Below are 19301 nucleotides of genomic sequence, written 5' to 3'. Positions count from 1 at the left end.
GATGGGGGTTTCACCATGTTGGCCAGGCTGGTCTTGAACTCCTGACCTCAGGTGATCCACCTGCCTCGGCCTGGAAAAGTGCTGGGATTACAGGCATGAGCCACTGTGCCTAGCCTTTTCTTACTGTTAATAATGTAGCAGCAATGTTCTCTTATACCTTTCTACATCTTAAGCAGGAATGAACCTAGATTAAGTCTTTCAAAAATACTTTTTCATGTGGTTTGTTGCTAATTGTTTTGCATATTGATCTTGTATTCAGGACTCTTAGAATAATTAGTCCATCTCGAAGGGATTTGACTTTTTTTTTTTAATCTCCAGCATTAGAACAAGACCATTTGACACTGGTATTGAGACGTGGCAGTTGTAGCAGTCTGATGACAGATTATTGTGGCAAAATATAAATTTAACCATTTTCAGGTATACAGTGTGTTGGCATTAAGTATATTTATGTGTTGTGAAACCATCATCCTTTTATCTCCAGAACTTTTTCATCTTCCCAAACTGAAACTCTACCCATTAAATGCTCCTCATTTCCCCTTGCCCCAGTAACCACCATGCTACTTTCAGTCCCTGAATTTGATTATTCTAGGTTCCTCATATAAGTGGAATCATATTTGTTCTTTTTTTTTTTTTTTTTTTTGAGACGGAGTTTCGCTCTTGTTACCCAGGCTGGAGTGCAATGGCGCGATCTCGGCTCACCGCAGCCTCCGCCTCCTGGGTTCAGGCAATTCTCCTGCCTCAGCCTCCTGAGGAGCTGGGATTACAAGCACGCGCCACCATGCCCAGCTAATTTTTTGTATTTTTAGTAGAGACGGGGTTTCACCATGTTGACCAGGATGGTCTCGATCTCTTGACCTCGTGATCCACCCGCCTCAGCCTCCCAAAGTGCTGGGATTACAGGCTTGAGCCACCGCGCCCAGCCGTATATTTGTTCTTTTGTTTCTGGCTTATTTCACTTAGCATACTGTCTTTAAGGTTTATCTGTTTTGTGGCATGTATCAATTTTCTTTTTCACCTGCAATCCCCAGCACTTGGGGAGGCTGAAGCAGGAGGATCACTTGAGGCCAGGAGTTCAAGACCAGCCTGGCCAACATGGCAAAACCATGTCCCTACTAAAAATATGAAAATTAGCTGTAATCCCAGCACTTTGGGAGGCCAAGGTGGTTGGATCATCTGAGGTCATCCTCAGGTCCTGGTCATGCGCTGGGCCTCAGGGCCTATAGACTTCCTTCTGCACCCTTGCAGGCCCTGGTTCCCTCCAGCAGCACAACAGGCCCCAGCTGCTCCTCAGCCCTCCACTCCTGACAAGTGAGGTCACCTTCTTCAACAGGGAAGAAGGCCCCCCTCAGCCCTGCATCATCACCACCTCCGCTGGCCTTGCTTCCCCTGCCTCCTTCGCAGGCCTGCCCCGAGTCCTCCCCACTGCAGTAATTGCAGTCCTCCTCCTAGCGTGCCCTGCCCTGGGCCCGACTATGCAGGAGAAGGGCCGAGTGCACAGAGCAGCAGCATCAGAGCCAGGGCCACCCAGCTAACTCCTCAGGCTGACATTGTCCCGGCTGCTGTCTTCAGGGGCAGGGCTGTCATCAGGCTCCCAAATGCCAGAGCTAGGAAGCAGTGTGGAGCAGGGCTCTGCAGCATTCAGTAACAACTCGGTGAACAAACACTCCTGGAGCACCTGCGCTCCCGGCACCAGGCACGGGGAAGAAGTCCAGGAACTGACGTGTTGGCTAGAGGCAGACCAAATAAGGAAAGCAAATAACAGGTAATGAAAAGCAGTGAGAAAACTGAAGGGAGACTACCAGGCCACTACCTTAGCTTGAGAGGCCAGGAAAGGCTCTATGTGGAGGGGCTGTCTGAGACCTGAGCGATGTTAGCCCCTTGAAGATCTGCGCAGAGCCTTCCAGGAGGGAACAGCCAATGCAGAGGCCCTGAGGTAGGAACACGTTTGTGTGTGTGCAGGACGACACAAAGTGAGGTGGAGGAACAGCAGGGGGTGGGATTGGACAAGGTGGCGGGCACATTGTTCCTTTGCAGGTGTCGAGGGCGGGGACCATAGGGGAGGCGGGAAGCCCAGGAGGGGCATGATCTGGATTCTGTTTGAAAACATTTCTCTGGTTGCTGTATAGCATAAGGAAGCAGTAGACACAGGAGACAAGTTAGGAGGTAAGGGCAGTGGTCCTGGTGGGCTCTGGTGGCTTGAACTAGGCTGGAGCAGTGAAGACGGGAGTTGAAGGCAGGGTACATTTTGGAGACCGCTGACAACAGGACCTGTCTGCAGTGACAATGTAAGAGATGCTGCTGGGCCACAGTTTATGCTGAGGGTCACCCCACATGGTGTTCTGAGTAGTGTTCAAAAGTCCTTTGGGAGCCCCTGATTGAGGTCATGGCCACCACACCTGCACACTGAGCAGGTCTCACCCCATCCACTGAGTGGTTTGGTGTCACCTGGGAGACGACACCTGGGGAAGGGAAAGGGAATCTCCTGTGTGTGCTGGAGGGAGGGCTGCGTGTACTTAGAAACATAAAGGAGCAGCTCCCCTTGCTCACAATGGGAACGAAGGTGCCCGGGTTACACTGAGCTGTCCTGGATTCTACTGTGGAGTCCCACTGGCATCTCAACCTGTGTGTCCAAAACTGCCCCCAAGTCCACCCTCCTGGATCCCTGTGTCTGGTGGCACCCTCTTTTCATCCTCCCTCCCATCAGCGCCAAGTTCTATTGCGTCCAACTCCCAAGGACCCTCCCCGGGGCCCTTGCTGGTTCTCTGTCAACGTTACAGCACAGCCTCCCATCCAGTCTCTACAGCACAGCCAGGGAGCTTTCCAAAAGACAAATCTAATCATGTCCCTCTGCAGCTTAAAACTCTTCAATCCCCAGAGTATTCCAGACAAGCCAAACTTTAAAGCAGAGATCATTCCAAAGCTCAGCAACATCAGCCCCACCTCCTCCTCCCACCTCTTCACCACTCCCCACCTGCTCCCCAGGACATGACCCAAATTCATCAGTCACCTTTCTGGGCCTTGCCCTTCCTGCTAACTTGGCCTTCAGTACTCTGTCCTCCCTCCACAAAGGCCCAGCGACCCCTCTGCTCACAGCACAGGGCCCTTGCCCTCACACAGCTTCTCAGCATAGCCCTGACCTCGGACCACACTGGCTCTTACCTGCCCATCTCTTCCACAATGGGAACCAAGAATCCGGCGAGCCCTGGAGAGCAGGGCCATCTTTCCTGTGGGTCTCCTGTGGTTCCTGTCGTAGCAACAGGACATTAATAATACAGTAAACACTATCCCTTCCCAGGAAGGGAGGGGACGGAGGGCCAGTAACAGAACAGAGGAACAAGTCTTTCCAGAACACTTACCAGGCTGGGGAAAGTCATGACGGGTTCATTTGGTGGCACTGAGCTGAAGGGCTCTGCGTGGGCACATCTCTGCACTGCATTTTAGTCCATTTTCTGCTGCCATACAGAACTCCACAGACTGAGCCAGACACGGCAGCTCACGCCCTTTGGGAGGCTGAAGCCAGTGGATCACTTGGGCCCAGGAGACCAGCCTGGGCAACATGGTGAAACCCCAGTCATTACTAAAAATACAAAAATTGTCAGGGCATGGTGGTGCACACCTGTGATCCCAGCTACTCAGGAGGCTGAGGCAAGAGAATCACTTGAACCCAGGAGGCGGAAGTTGCAGTGAACAGAGATCACACCACTGCATTCCAGTCTGGATGACGGAGCAAGATTCCGTCTCAAATTTTAAAAAGTATTCCACAGACTGGGTGGAAAAATTGATGTCCCCTAGTTCTGGAGGCTGGCAAGTCCAAGAGCATGGCACCAGCATCTTGTGAGGGCCCTGCCATGGAAGAAGGATGGAAAGCAGAAGTGAGCATGTGAGATAGCAAAGTGGTCCAGAATCATCCTTTTTATCAAGAATCCACTCCAGAGATAATGGCGTGCATCCATTCCTGAGGGCAGAGCCCTCATAACAATTACCTTGCAAAAGCCCCACCTGCCAATGCCACCGTCATAATGGCAATTAAATTTCAACATGAATTTCAACATGGTTTGGCAAGGTGGCTCATGCCTATAATCCTAGCACTTTGGGAGGCCTAGGTGGGCAGATCACTTGAAGTCAGGAGTTCGAGACCAGCCTGACCAACATGGGGAAACCCCCATCTCTACTAAAAGTACAAAATTAGCTGGGTGTGATGGTGCATACCTGTTATCCCAGCTGCTTGGGAGCCTGAGGCAAGAGAATCACTTGAACCCAGGAAGTGGAGGTTGTAGTGAGCCGACATTGCACGGCCCATTGCTCTCCAGCCTTGGTGACATGAGCAAGACTCTGACTCAAAAAAAAAATTTCAACATGAACATTAGTGGGGACATTTGAACCACAGCACTCTGTTTTGTCCATTATCTGGACTTAGAACCAATAAATTTCCTCTTCCTCCCAAGCCTTCTTGAGTTGGGTGTTAAGTGATGATGGGTGGCCTTCTGTGGAAGATGATGCTAGGGCAGTGTTTCTCGGCATGTAAATAGCCAGCACTACCTGCAGGGCTCTTGAAAATGTCAGTGCCTGGGCCCCACCTCCAACCTGCTACATCAGATTCTCTGGGGTGGGCCCCAGGCTTCTGCAATTTTAACACTGGAATTTGGGCAGGACTGTGAAACAGTGACCACTGCTCCTCTCCAGCTGTCCTGGATGTCCTGCAGTTGATGCTGATTAGTGTTGACGGGGTCTGAGAAACCCAAAATGCTGTAGCTCTGGGGAACCAAGTGGAGTTAAGAGCTGTGATAAAAGCTCTGTGGGCGCTCCAGGCTGAGGTGGGGGCTGAGCTCTATCAGGGAGGGAGGAATATCTGGGAAGGTGGCTGGAAGCGGACAATCCCGTGCTGGCGGCAGCTCATTCTTAGCACGCAGTCTTAGCAAGTCATGTCACTCACAGCCCAGTTAAAAGGTGTTATATTGTCTGGGCACCGTGGCTCACGCTTGTAATCACAGGACTTTGGGAGGCAGAGGCAGGTAGATGACCTGAGGTCAGGAGCTCGAGACCAGCCTGGCCAACATGAAGAAACCCTGTCTCTACTAAAAATACAAAAATTAGCCAGGCTTGATGGCAGACACCTGTGATCCCAGTTACTTGAGAGGCTGAGGCAGGAGCATTTGCTGGAACCCGGGAGGCGGAGGTTGCAATGAGTCGAGATTGCGCCCCTGCACTCCATCCTGGGCAATGGAGCGAGGATCTGTCTCTGAAAAATAAAATAAAGTTATATCAAAAATTGCAAAGTTCTCTTCCAGCTTCAAAACTCAAGCCAGAGGCCCTGTGAGGCGAATGATTTCCTTTCCTGGAAGGCTGGGGCCTGAGGTTGCTGAGGGCACTTCCATGCTGGTGCCCTTTCCATCCAGGAACTGAGCTCTACCGTCTTTTTTTGTTTGTTTGTTCACCTCACTCCTCCCCTAGGGACTGGAGTTACTTCTGGGAAGGAGGTTGGGCACTTCTGGGCTGAGCTGTGTTTCCATAGCGCCCGGCCACCCTGCCAGGAAGACACCCGTTTCTCCCGGAGAGGCTTTGACTCCATTTCCTGCCACACTGCTGGGCCAGACTGAGGAGGAGGTACTCAGGCATGCAGTACCTTGGGACTTGCAGGTCCTGGACCCAGCCCTTCATTCAGACCAGTTGTTCTGGAAGTTTGGGTCCCAACCAACAGCAACAGCAGCTGTACCAGGAAACTTGTTAGAAATGCAAATTACTGGACTCCACCCTTGACCTACTAAATTAGAAACTCCAGGGTGGGGCCAGCCATCTGTTTTTGTAAGTCCCCAGGTTTCTCTGACACACACCAAAGTTTCAGAAACACTTTATGCATTTTTTTTGTGTCTGTGTGTCTGTGTCTGTACGTGTGTGTGTCTGTCTGTGTGTGTGTCCTCAAAATGGGGTCTTGCTCTGTCAGTGACAGTGGAGTGCAGAGGCGCCATCACAGCTCATTGCAATCTCCAACTCCTGGCCTAAAGCAGTCCTCCTGCCTCAGCCTCCCAAGCAGTATGCTTGTTTTTTTCTTTTGTAGAGACAGGGTCTTGATATGTTGCCCAGGCTGGTCTCGAACTCCTGAGCTCGAGCAATTCACCTGCCTTGTCCTTCCAAAATGCTGGGATTACAGGCATGAGCCACCGCTCTCAGCCATCCATTCATTTTTCCAAAATCAGGTCTGAGCTTCAGTCCCGGGAGCCTGAGGCAGCTTCAAATACTGGGATAGGCACAGGCCTGGGAACTGCCATGGGTAGCAGAGGAGGGGGTTCAGCTCTGAACTTGGGTGGGAGAGTGACAGGAGGGAAGGAGGAAAATTCTGGTGCTGCTGCTGCTTTGAAGCTTTCTTAGGTAAATGGTGACAAGGACCACAACCTTCCTTACCTGGGTGAGGGCTTTGGGGGATTTCAAAGCACCTTCACTTACATCACCCTGTTGAATTTCAAATTGCTCCTTAGAGCAGTGCCCATAAGAAATATTGCATTTGGCCCAGTTTACATCTGGGTGCCCCCTCCAAAAAGAAAAAAAAAAAAAAAGAAATATTGCATTTGGGCTGGGTGCGGTGGTTCACACCTGTAATCCCAGCATTTTGGGAAGCCGAGGCAGGTGGATCAGGTCAGGAGTTCGAGACCGGCCTAACCAACACAGCAAAACCCTGCCTCTACTAAAAATGCAAAAATTAGCCAGGCGGAGTGGTGCACACCTGTAGTCCCAGCTACTCAGGAGGCTGAGGCAAGATAATCACTTGAACCCAGAAGGCCGAGATCATGCCACTGCCCTCCAGCCTGGGTGACAGAGTGAGACCAAAAAAAAAAAAAAAAGGAAATATTGCATGTGTCCGGTGTCTATTTCCGCTGCCTGAGTATGAGCTGCTTTGATGGCAGGGATCATCCCAGTGTCCTCACCAAATCTTCAGTGCCCAGTATAGAGAACACTCACCTCGTCTTCCCATCCAAACCCTGTATCTTCTGCAGAAGCTGGCTCCTCTGCAGGTTCTGGCAACATGGAGCACAGAGTCCATAGTTTTCCTCCCATCTGTCGATTTCCTCCAGGCCATCACAGCTTGTCCCACAGACTGAATTTCAGCTCCCTGCCTTGGCCAGGGCACATCCTGTCTAAACATTCATGGTCACCCAGCTTTGCACCCCCTTCAGCCTCCCCGCTATTTAAGCTCAGGAGAGAATATTCATCTGTCTCCTAGGAGCTAAGGAGTCAGACCCTGGGCCCAGACTCCTGCCGAGATCAATGGCCTCACCTTACTGGCTTTGGCGCCATCTAGTGGACGCATCTGGATCTGCAGGGCCCGCAGCCCTTTCTGTGTCCCAGAAGCAAAATTTACCTGGCCATACATTAATTTTGAGTCCCAAATCTACAGTCCAGTCACTGTCCCAGCCCAGCTCAGCATGTACCGCCCACTGCCTGCTCAATGACGGCCAGCACACCTTCACCTCACATTTACAGGGACTCAGCATCTCTTCCCCTTAAATCCTAGCCCCATAGTCAACACTGTGCACAAAAGCAGCGACTTAACAGAGCAGAATGAGACAACCCAAACATCCCTCAAGATGAGGAGCGAGCATTCTATGGAATATTATGCATGGATAAAAGGATGTGCTGGATTGGAAACATCTCCAGAAGCACATTAAAGAACAATACATACAGCATGATGACATTTATTAGAAGAAACACCTGAGCCTGACCCACTGTTTATATATCCGTTTGAAATGTAGAGGGCGGGCTGGACACACACCAAACTAATCCTGGGGACCTCTAGGGAGGGATGGGACTCGGGGGATGGCGAAAGGCCTTTCCTTTTACACACCTTTACTGTGTATCTTTTTATATTTCTTTTTTTTTTTTTTTTTTTTTTTTTAGACGGAGTTTCACTCTTGTTACCCAGGCTGTAGTGCAATGGCACGATCTCGGCTCACTGCAACCTCCGCCTCCTGGGTTCAGGCAATTCTCCTGCCTCAGCCTCCTGAGTAGCTGGGATTACAGGCAAGCACCACCATGCCCAGCTAATTTTTTGTATTTTTTTAGTAGAGACGGGGTTTCACCATGTTGACCAGGATGGTCTCGATCTCTCGACCTTGTGATCCACCCGCCTCGGCCTCCCAAAGTGCTGGGATTACAGGCGTGAGCCACCGCGCCCGGCTCTTTTTATATTTCTAAGGCAAAAGGTAAATTAAGCTAACAACTCCTGCGTTAAAGGTGGAGGGTGTCCAGGTTCTTGGCATCTTGAGCAAAGAACTGGACCAGACACACAAAGGAAGGAATGAGATTTTTTGAAAATGAAAGTACACTCCACAGTGTGGGAGCAGCCCCAGCATAGGAACTGAAAAGGCCCCAGTTTCAACACCCCCTAGGAGTCCACCGGTTACCTAGGGTACGCCCTATGTAAACGGAGAGGATGAAGGAGAGTCACAAAGTCATCTACCGGGTACGCCCTAAGGAGAGGATATTTCCTGTTACAGCTGTTGGGAATCGGCCTTATATTCCCTGCCTCCAGACCCTATTTTCCTGACTCACCTGGTGCCAGGAGCGGAATGGCTGTGGCTCTCACAGGTGCTGCATGATGAGCAGTGCTGGCCTTCTGACCCAACTCTCCCACACCCACACCAGCCGCCTTCCTGAGCCACCAGGCTCCCAGAGGTGGCTCCTCTCCTCTCCTCTCCCCTTCCTTGTCCGCCTTGCCACCTCTCTGCAGCCTCTTCCCCTCACACCCGCCACTGCAGCGCCTCCCCACATCACTCCCAGCCAGGTGTACTTTGGAAAGCACCAGCTGCTGCTCTTGTTGAAGAGCCTCCATGGTGCTGAGTGGTGAGCACTGGGTGGGCTGATCAGCATCGGCACAAGGCGGCAATCCTCACTCTGTGAGCTGTCATGGGAGCCAGACCCAGAAAAAGACACAGGGACAAGCCTGCTTCCTCCCGGCCTCGCTGGAGATGACAGCCGAAACCTGCAGAGCCGTTGCAGGGGTGGCATTCAGCGATGCTGCAACCCAGTAGCCATGGTGTCCACAGTCACCTCCCAAGACATTCCCTAGCCAGCTCCCCGAGCTCCCCACAACACTCCCAACGACTCCTTTTCTACTTAGTCACCAGGGTTGGTTTCGATTGCTGGCCACCTCCCTTTGGGCCCCAGCCAGGCCTGTGGAGCTAGTGCTTTCCAAGAGTCACAGGTGAGTGACTGTGCGAGGGACAGCGGGTCCGTGTGATAGATAACCTGCGGTCCATGAAGGGAGATGGTGCCATACCGAGAAGCTGCCAGAACCCAGATGTTAAGAGTCAGGGGATGTGACTTGCTAAAGGGAACCACAAGAGATGACTGTGCTGGGAACCTAGGCAGCTTGGTGAGCACCCAGCTGGACATTCCCTGGCCTGGTAAGGCCTCCCCACCAGTGGGCAGGCTCGGGGAGGGCCTGGAGGGGAGAGGGGTTCCCTAGGCACACCCAGCCTCAGCAGACAAGTGCTGGTGACCTATTATTTGCACTTATTGTCTGAAACAGTCACTTTCAGGCCGGAGGCTCACGCACGTAATCCCAGCACTTTGGGAGGCTGAGGCAGGCGGATCACCTGAGTTCAGCAGTTCGAGACCATCCTGGCCAACATGGCAAAACCCCATCTCTACTAAAAATACAAAACAAATTAGCCGAGCCTGGTGGCGCGCGCCTTGTAATCTCGGCTACTGAGGAGGCTGAGGCAGGAGAATCTCTTGAACCCGGGAAGCGGAGGTTGCAGTAAGCCGAGATCGCGCCATTACACTCCAGCCTGGACAACAGACTGAGACTCCGTCTCAAAAAACAAAAAGTTACTTTATGAGCAGCGCTCATTGCACCCCGCCTCTACCGCACCCTTGCCACGGCGCCTTCACAGGTGCCCTTCCTGCTCTCTGAAACCCTTTGCCAGCTTCCTCCCCACCCGGCCACCCTTCTTTGCAGCCAACGACGTGGCGCCTCCGTTCCTCCCTGCCCTGCAAAACCCCTGGCCTCCTGCCAGGCTCAAGAAATGCCCTCAGATCTCTTCGGTGCTCTCGCCCAGCAGGAGACACAGCCCAGCTCCCACCTCCGTCGCGCGGGCCGGCCGCGGCGAGGCTCCCTCACCGCGCCCGCCGGCCCCTGGAGCCTTCAGCGGCTCGGGCTCGGGGCTCCGGCCTCCTCGCCTCTCCGGGCCCCCGCGCCGCCCCGCGCCAGCCGTGCGAACCCTGCGTCCACCCCTGGGCTGCGCCCGCGCCCGCTCCTCCCTCCCGCGGTTGGTGCGGGTCTCCCAGGCCGGCCGGGCGCTGAACTGACGCCCCGAGCGCCGCCGCCGCAGTGAATTGCGTTGGCTTTTACGGGCCAGAAAGCTGCGCCTCAGATCCGGCTGTTTATCAGGGCGATTTTTGTTAAATTAAAAAAACAAAACAAAACAAAACCTGGGGTCCTGCGGAGGAGCCCCCAACCCGGTGGCCCTCACCAGCGGCTTCGGGCCTCCACCGGGAGGGCGCGCGAAGCCCGGCGGCCCCGAGAGGCCGGGGTGGGAGGCGAGGGGGCGACCCCGCCGCGTGGAGCCGCCCGGGGCGCACGCGAGCCCCAGCAGCCCGGAGCGCAGTCCCGCTGCGCCGTGGGAGCCGCGGCCATTCCAGCGCCTGGGCCGCTCCCGCCCAAGACCCGTGAGGCGGCGGGAAACGCCGGCCTGGGCCCTGCCGCGCCGCGGGGTGGCCAGGCCGGGACTTTCCCGTGCGGCTCTTGGCGGGACTGCGGCGGCGGAACAAAGGGGTGCGGAGGTGGGCGGGGGGTTGTATGGGGGCGGGGCGGAGCCTCGGGGTCGGGAGCTGGGGTCTCCTCACCCCCGGGCCAGGAGGGGTTTGGCGGCCGCGCCCTTCCGCGGGCTCCCCAGACGCCAAGCCGCGCGGTAACAACCGCCGCCACCATTTCGGCTCCCCGCGGGCCCCTGCTCAGTGCTGGGGACGGGAGGGCGCCACTGGCCCGATTAAGGCCAGGTGTCACGATTGGTGTCACAGAATTTCGTGGTTTCCAAGATATGGTTCCTTTTTGTATGGGAGGAAGCGCGGCCTCCAGGCCAGGTCGCCCCCAGGTGCATGGTCCCCCGGCCGCCGGTGACCCCGCCTGCTCCCGGGCTCCGCGCTCGCCCATACCGCGCGCGGCGGCCACCAGAGGGCGCCCGGCCGCCAATCACCCCGCTGCTCCCGCGCCCGGCAGCCGCCATCCACCCGAGCGCGGGACCCAGGCCGGGCTAGGGAGGTCAGTGGCGGGCGGCCTGGTGCTGCTGGCCAGCGGCGGGCGGGGGGCAATCCCGGGGTCCCTTTCCCGGACCCGAACCAACAGAGGCCGCTGGCCAGAGAACCGACTTTGCTGTCCCGCCTGGCTTGGGGACTGCCACCTCGCTCAATGGCAGCATTGCCAAACTCAGTAAGACATCTGTCTAGGCACAGGGGAACAGAGGAAATGGTGATCAGGCTCCAGGACTGCATGGGAAGGCTGGTCCACCAGCCTCCGCTCACCCTGGCCACTCAAGCCTCAGCCTTCCGGGGCCCCTCGGTTCTGGAGAGGGACCCATCATAGCAAATATCATTACTCACTTGCTGCTTTTAAATCTCCTGAAGGTTAGAGAGAGATCCACGATGGCCGACTGGCAGCAGCTCAGGGTTGCAACTCCCAGTAATGGCGCAGGAAGTGAGTGGAAGCCAGACTTCCAGACAAATTTTTGTTGCCCACGGACCAGGAGATGCCCCACGGGTCGCCAGCGCCACTCTTTTGCCCCGCGCGGTTGCCGGCGTCCTGGCGCGGCAGTTCTCAGTGCTGAGTATGCGGGACTGGGTGCCCTTTTGGTTGGCGTTTGGAGCTCCAGGAAGGCACAGTCGCCCATTCAGCTGATTGAAAGGAGGACTGAAGTGGGGAGCTAGACCGGGAGATTCCTGGGCAGAAAAACGCCACGAATCTCAGCGCTGCTGTTTCAGCTGGTGCAGTCGCCGGAGGGGAAATTGCATAGATCCTGGCGCCTTTTAGGAGGGCGACTGGGGCACCTGGGAGAGAATCCACTGTTCAATTAGGGAAAGAAAAAAAGGGGCCTCCGAGAGGGGGAGCCAGGTGATCGGGCTTGGCTGGTCCCACCTCCACAAAAAAAAAACAGTTGGAAAGGCTGATGGTTGAGACTTTCACAGCAAGCACAGCTGAACCCAGGAAGGTCCAGCTCTGTGGGGGAGGGGCATCCGCTGAAGGAAAACAAAGAAACAGAAATAACATCACCACCAACAAGCTGGATGTCCACTCCAGAGACCCAATCTGAAAGTCAGCAAATACAAAGACGACAGGTGGATAAATCCACAAAGATGGGAAGAAACCAGCGCAAAAAGGCTGAAAACATCTGAAATCAGAATGCCTCTCCTCCTTCAGGGGATCGCAGCTCCTCATCAGCAAGGGAACTAGGCCTGATGGAGAACGAATGTGATGAATTGTCAGAATCAGGCTTCAGAAGATGGATAATAAGAAACTTCTGTGAGCTAAAAGAACATGTTCTAACCCAAATAAAGAAACTAAGAACTTTGAAAAAAGGTTTAACAAAATACTAATAAGAATAGACAATTTGGAGAGGAATATATGTGAATTAATGGAGCTGGAAAACACAAGAACTTCGCGAAGTATGCACAAGTTTTAGCAGTCTAATTGATCAAGCAGAAGAAAGGATATCAGAGGTCGAAGACCAACTCAATGAAATAAAATGAGAAGACAAGATCAGAGAAAAAAGGGTAAAAAGGAGTGAACAAAGTCTCCAAGAAATATGGGATGATGTGAAAAGACCTAATCTACATTCGATAGGTGTACCTGAATGTGACAAAGAGAATGAATCCAAGCTGGAAAATACTCTTCAGGATATTATTCAGGAAAATTTTTCCAACTTAGCAAGGCAGGACAATATTCAACTCCAGATAATACAGAGAACACCACAAAGATATGCCTCAAGAAGAGCAACCTCAAGGTACATAATCATTAGATTCACCAGGGTTGAAATGAAGGAGAAAATGCTAAGGGCAGCCACAAAGGGAAGCCTATCAGACTCACAGCAGATCTCTCAGCAGAAACCCTGCAAGCCAGAAGAGAGTGGGGGCCAATATTCAACATCCTTAAAGAAAAGAACTTTCAACCCAGAATTTCATGTCCAGCCAAACTAAGCTTCATAAGTGAAGGAAAAACAAAATCTTTTGTGAACAACCAAGTACTCAGAAATTTCATCACCACCAGGCCTGCTTTACAAGAGCTTCTGAAAGATGCACTGCACATAGAAAGGAACAACCAGTATCAGCCATTCCAAAAATATGCCAAAAGGTAAAGAGCATCAACATAATGAAGAATCTACATCAACTAATGGGCAAAACAGCCAGCTAGCATTAAACGGCAGTATTAAACTCACATATACTATTATTAATCCTAAATTTAAATCGACTAAATGCCCCAATCAAAAGACACAGACAAGCAAATTGGATAAAAAGCCAAAACCCATCGGTATGCTGCATCCAGACCCATCTCACGTGCAAGGACACATAAAGACTCAAAGGAATGGAGGAAGATTTACCAACCAAATGGAGAGAAAAATAAATAAATAAAAAGCAGGAGTTGCAATTCTCGCCTCTGACAAAATAGACTTTAAAGGAACAAAGATCAAAAGAGGCAAAGAAAGACATTACATAATGGTAAAAGGATCAATGCAACAAGAAGAGCTAAAGATCCTAAAGATATACGCACCCGGCCGGGCACGGTGGCTCAAGCCTGTAATCCCAGCACTTTGGGAGGCCGAGGCGGGTGGATCACGAGGTCAAGAGATCAAGACCATCCTGGTCAGCAAGGTGAAACCTCGTCTCTACTAAAAATACAAAAAGTTAGCTGGGCATGGTGGTGCGTGCCTGTAATCCCAGCTACTCAGGAGGCTGAGACAGGAGAATTGCCTGAACCCAGGAGGCAGAGGTTGCGGTGAGCCGAGATCGCGCCATTGCACTCCAGCCTGGGTAACAAGAGCGAAACTCCGCCTCAAAAAAAAAAAAAAAAAAAAGATATACGCACCCAATACAGGAGTACCCAGATACATAAGGCAAGTTCTTAATGACTTACAAAGAGACTTAGACTCCCACACAACAATAGCGGGAGACTTTAACATCACATTGTCAATATTAGACAGATCAACGAGACAGAAAATTAACAAGGATATCTAGGACTTGAACTCAGACCCGGAGCAAGTAAACTTAATAAACACTTATAGAACTCTCCACCCCAGAGCCGGGCGCGGGGGCTCAAGCCTGTAATCCCAGCACTTTGGGAGGCCGAGGCGGGTGGATCACGAGGTCAAGAGATCAAGACCATCCTGGTCAACATGGTGAAACCCCGTCTCTACTAAAAATACAAAAAAATTAGCTGGGCATGGCGGCGCTTGCCTGTAATCCCAGCTACTCAGGAGGCTGAGGCAGGAGAATTGCCTGAACCCAGGAGGCGGAGGTTGCGGTGAGCCGAGATTGCGCCATTGCACTCCAGCCTGGGTAACAAGAGCGAAACTCCGTCTCAAAAAAAAAAAAAAAAAAGAATTCTCCACCCCAAATCCACAATATATACATTCTTATCAGTACCACGTCACACCTACTCTAAAAGTGACTACATAATTAGAAGTAAATCACTCCTCAGTGATTGCGTAGCATTTCACAGGTTTAAATGAAATATTGCTTGGCTGCTTGTTTGTTATTTTCCTCCCTTATTCTGTCCTGTCTCCATTGTTAAGCACAATTATTGCCCTGATGCCGGCCCACAGCACATTTGGGAAGGTGACCAGGTGGGGCAGGGTGTGCCGCCTCCGTTTTTCTGATGGTGAAGAGTTTCTAAAAGGTCGACAGCTTTGGTTCACAGTGTGTGGGTCAGAGTTAGGAACTGTGCTGATCCCAAACTCAAAGCCTGGACTCCTGTGATGCACACGTACTTCTTAGATCTGTAAGAAAGAAATTTTATCTCAGGACCCAGTACACACACCCACCTCCCGAAAAACTGAAACAAGGTTTTATAAAAATCATACTTTCCGCCGGGCACGGTGGCTCAAGCCTGTAATCCCAGCACTTTGGGAGGCCGAGGCGGGTGGATCACGAGGTCAAGAGATCGAGACCATCCTGGCCAACATGGTGAAACCCCGTCTCTACTAAAAATACAAAAAATTAGCTGGGCATGGTGGCGCGTGCCTGTAATCCCAGCTCCTCAGGAGGCTGAGGCAGGAGAATTGCCTGAACCCAGGAGGCGGAGGTTGCGGTGAGCCGAGATCACGCCATTGCACTCCAGCCTGGGTAACACGAGCGAAACTCCGTCTCAAAAAAAAAAAAAAAAAAAAAAAAATCATACTTTCCTGCATGCAATGTGCCCTGCCTTCTCTCTTCTCCCTCCTCCCGCCTCCCTCCTCCCTCCTCCCCTCTCCTCCTCTCCTCCATCCCCTCCCCTCCCCTCCCCTCTTTCTATGCTCTCTCCACTAACAGGGCATGACTTTTTACTGCATATCTAGGACTCTTCCTAGCCTATTCTCCCAACCCCCAGGTCTGCTTCTCACCTGACATTTCTTCTCTTCACCCACTTCCTCAACCTGGATTCACTACTTTGCACTTGCCTGTATGTTACTTGGCAAGCATCTTAAAGCCCAGCGTGTGTCACTCTCAACATAGGTCATGAACTGGGCAACAGTGGGGACTCTGGAGATAGGCCAGACCCGTCCCTCGGGAGGCCCTTCGTCTCTTCCTTCACCCACCTGGGGCTCCTCCCTGTTGATCAGTGATGTCCGAGGGCCTGCTGCCTGAATTCAATTGGCTGATTGATTTTTTTTTTTATTTTTTTGAGACAGGGTTTCACTCTTGTTGCCCAGGCTGGAGTGAAATGGCACAGTCTCGGCTCACTGCAACCTCCGCCTCCCAGGTTCAAGTGATTATCCTGCCTCAGCCTCTTGAATAGCTGGGATTACTGGCATGTGCCACCACGCCCAGCTAATTTTGTATTTTTAGTAGAGTTGGGGTTTCTCCACGTTAATCAGGCTGGTCTTGAACTCCCGACCTCAGGTGATCCACCCACCTTGGCCTCCCAAAGTGCTGGAATTACAGGCATGAGCCACTGCGTCCGGCGACTGATTGAATATTGAGGATCACTGAAGATTCCTGTCTGGGTCAGGGACAGATATCGCACAAGGAGAGAAAGAGCTCTCTAAGCCACTCGAGTCATGAGGCCCCGTCCATGTCCCATGTCCTGGCTCTGCCACTCACCCTGTGTGACCTTGCAGGGCCTCCCCATCCTAGGAGGGCCTGCTCTGGATGTGTCTGGAAGCGGGTGCACGCCTCCCTGCAGTCAGCCGTCAGCCCAGGGAACTGGCTATGCCTCATCCAGACCCTTCCTCTCCTCCCTTAGAAATAGACTCTCAGCTCCAGAAAACGCCCATTCATAGGTCTAAGGATTCTCCCCACCCCCTACCCCACCTCCTGCCCATCAAAGTAGCCTATGTCCCCAGCAGCCAAGGTCCCCAGCCTCAAGAGTTTGCCTATTAAGAAGAAGCTGGGCCGGGCGCGGTGGCTCAAGCCTGTAATCCCAGCACTTTGGAAGGCCGAGGCGGGCGGATCACGAGGTCGAGAGTTCGAGACCATCCTGGTCAACATGGTGAAACCCCGTAAACCCCGTCTCTACTAAAAATACAAAAAATCAGCTGGGTATGGTGGCGTGTGCCTGTAATCCCAGCTACTCAGGAGGCTGAGGCAGGAGAATTGCCTGAACCCAGGAGGTGGAGGTCGCGGTGAGCCGAGATCGCGCCATTGCACTCCAGCCTGGGTAACAAGAGCGAAACTCCGTCTCAAATAAAAAATAAAAAAAAAGAAGAAGAAGAAGAAGCTGATTCTCCCTCCTTCACCCTTCCCTTCCTCCCTCTTCCCTTCTCCTCCACACAGTGAGCAGCAGCCCAAGGTGGGAGGGGAAACAGCACAGACCTGCCGCTGCAGAAATCCTCATTGCCTAGATGCACCTAGACAGAGGCCGCCGGAGGCAGGAGCCTTGTGTGGGACAGCATCGGGAGAAGATGAACAGTTCGCTGTGCCCACATTCGTCACCATCGTTCTTCATCACCTCTCTGTTAGTGTCAGGGGCTTCTTTAATGAACTTTCTGGCTGACAGCTGCCACTGTCCCTCAAGAAATGACATGCCTCTGCTGGAACAGATCATCGGATGAGGGAGAACCCTCCCCCAGCTTCCCTTCCTGACCTAGTTCCCCCAAATGCCAACAGCCCTTGTGTTGTCTGGAATACAACTGCCATTTGGCCCCACCCAACACCTCCCACAGGATAGAGCCCCGCCCTCAGGAGCTGCGTGGTGGGGGCAGTCAGAGAGACCCACTGCAGGGACTTTGCAATACTTGAGTCCTGGTCAGCCTGAGGGAAGAGTGAGCAGACCTGTGGGACTCTGGAAGATGAGGCTGGAGCCACAACACTCCCTGGTTTGCTCATAGCCTCCCCAGGTCCCTAGACCCACTCTGGTCCTGCACTCCTCTGGCCTTGGCTGTCACTGTCATCTGCACCCATCAAGCTAGAGTGCTATGAGGCAGTCTCGTCTCCAGGGCTGGGGCTGGAGGTGCTCCTGACAGGCAGCCTCATTATCCCACTTGCAGGGAAATATTTGCTGCACACCTGGGAGCCCAAACCTTACAGCTGGAACAGAGCGCTGCACAGCAGCTGGGTTGCTAGGGCTGGGGAAGGGTAGGGGGTTACCCCTCAATACCCTTTGGCCCCTTCAGAATGTTGAGCTATGTGAATGTGTCATCTACCCAACAAGTAAATAAAAAATAAATAAATGAAATATTCATAAAAAGAGGCAGACAGCCAGACTACACATATATAGTCCCAGCTACTCAGGAGGCTGAGGCAGGAAGATCGCTTGAGCCCAGGAGATGGAGGCTGCAGTGAGCTATGATCATGCCCATGAACACACTGCATACTCCAGCCCGGGCGACATATCGAGAACCTGTCTCTTAAAAAAAAAAAAGAGAGAGAAGCATACAAAAAAATGCACATCACTCACAACATACATACAAATCTTTTCAATATATGCCCATGAAAGGACCAAAGTATGATTATCCAGGCAGGATTCTGTGGGGAGCCAGCTGTGGGCTCCACCGATAGTAGAATTGGGGGTGCATCGGGGAAGCGGGGATGCTCCTCATCCCTCAGAGCACAGTATCTGCCCACCAACACTCTGCCCTCAGCTCCCAGTTAACCTTGGTTGGGGCACTTAGGATGTTGTCTAAGAGTTAATCACGGAGAGTGGGGCGGTGGGCACAGTGGCTCATGCCTGTAATCCCAGCACTTTGGGAGGCCGAGGACGGTGGATGGCTTGAGGTCAGGAGTTCAAGATCAGCCTGACCAACATGGTGAAACTTCTTCTCTACTAAAAATACGAAAATTAGCTGGGCATGGTGGCAGGCCACTTGGGAGGCTGAGGCAGGAGAATGGCTTGAAGGCAGGAGGCAGAGGTTGTAGTGAGCCAAAATCATGCCACTGCACTCCAGCCTGACTCTGTCTCAAAAAAGAAAAGGAATTAATCACATACAGGGCTAGCCCGAGTTTCTTGTCACTGAGAACCTTGTCTTTGTTATCTCCTTCCCCAAGGACCCTGCCTGTGGACTGCTGAATATAATTGTGAAGGGGAAGAGAAGGGAGAAGGCCATATAGAATTGGCAGGGGAGCAGAAGTCACCTTTCTGTGGGAGCAGAAAGACCCCCATTTTCCCTGCAGCACCTCCGCAGGGAAGCACGGGCTCTAGGCTCTGCCTGAGGTCCTAATGCACAGGCATCCTTCTTGACTGGCACTAAGGGCCCGAACACAGCTCACACTGACCCTCCTCTGAGAAGGAGGGATTGGTGGGTGAGCAGCCTCACACCCTCAGTGGTCTGAAGGGCTGCATGCATGCTAAAGTTTGCATCACATTCAAGAGACCAGAGAGCCCTAGCTACCCACACATGCGGAGGTGAACATCGGCCTTGCGCACTGAACATGAGACATAAAAGGGCCTAGCGGAAGGCAAAAGCAGGGTCAGACTTGTAAAGTCGTCTAGATTTTGAATGCGTCCCCCACAATCTACATACAGATCTATTAGCAAACAGTGGAGTGGAGGGAGGAAGGGGGAAAAAAAAAGCAAACAGTGGAAGCTTTACTGGCTCAAATTGTTTGGGCACAACCACCGACCAATCACTGGCTTCCAGGGACAACCCCTAGAAAGTCAGGCTTAAAAATAAAAACAAGCA

At 52.6% G+C, this 19301-nt stretch overlaps 1 protein-coding gene across 2 annotated transcripts; it reads right to left on the bottom strand.

The window, feature by feature from the left end:
* Positions 1 to 638: 638 nt before the first annotated feature.
* On the bottom strand, positions 639 to 14048 carry LOC104651745 (uncharacterized). Of its 2 annotated transcripts, XM_074385285.1 has the most exons (5): positions 5115 to 14048; positions 4210 to 4332; positions 3357 to 3843; positions 3160 to 3244; positions 639 to 1727 (listed from the first exon to the last, which is right to left on the bottom strand). In XM_074385285.1, the coding sequence occupies exon 1, from the start codon at positions 11147 to 11149 to the stop codon at positions 10466 to 10468; it is 684 nt and encodes a 227-aa protein (XP_074241386.1). In that variant the 5' UTR covers positions 11150 to 14048; the 3' UTR covers positions 639 to 1727; positions 3160 to 3244; positions 3357 to 3843; positions 4210 to 4332; positions 5115 to 10465. The 2 variants fall into 2 exon arrangements, with proteins under 2 accessions (XP_074241386.1, XP_074241385.1); XM_074385284.1 differs by having other exon boundaries at positions 4210 to 14048.
* Between the last annotated feature and the right edge of the window lie 5253 nt (positions 14049 to 19301).

Source organism: Saimiri boliviensis, chromosome 14 (assembly GCF_048565385.1).
Source record: "Saimiri boliviensis isolate mSaiBol1 chromosome 14, mSaiBol1.pri, whole genome shotgun sequence".
In the NCBI taxonomy this organism is placed as follows: Eukaryota; Metazoa; Chordata; class Mammalia; order Primates; family Cebidae; genus Saimiri; species Saimiri boliviensis.
Note: the sequence above shows the minus strand (reverse complement) of the source record. Positions and strands in the feature narration are given on the sequence as shown.

Coding starts and splice junctions, on each gene's coding strand:
- LOC104651745 (XM_074385284.1), bottom strand. CDS start 11,149: ATGGGCGAGCGCGGAGCCCGGGAGCAGGCGGGGTCACCGGCGGCCGGG.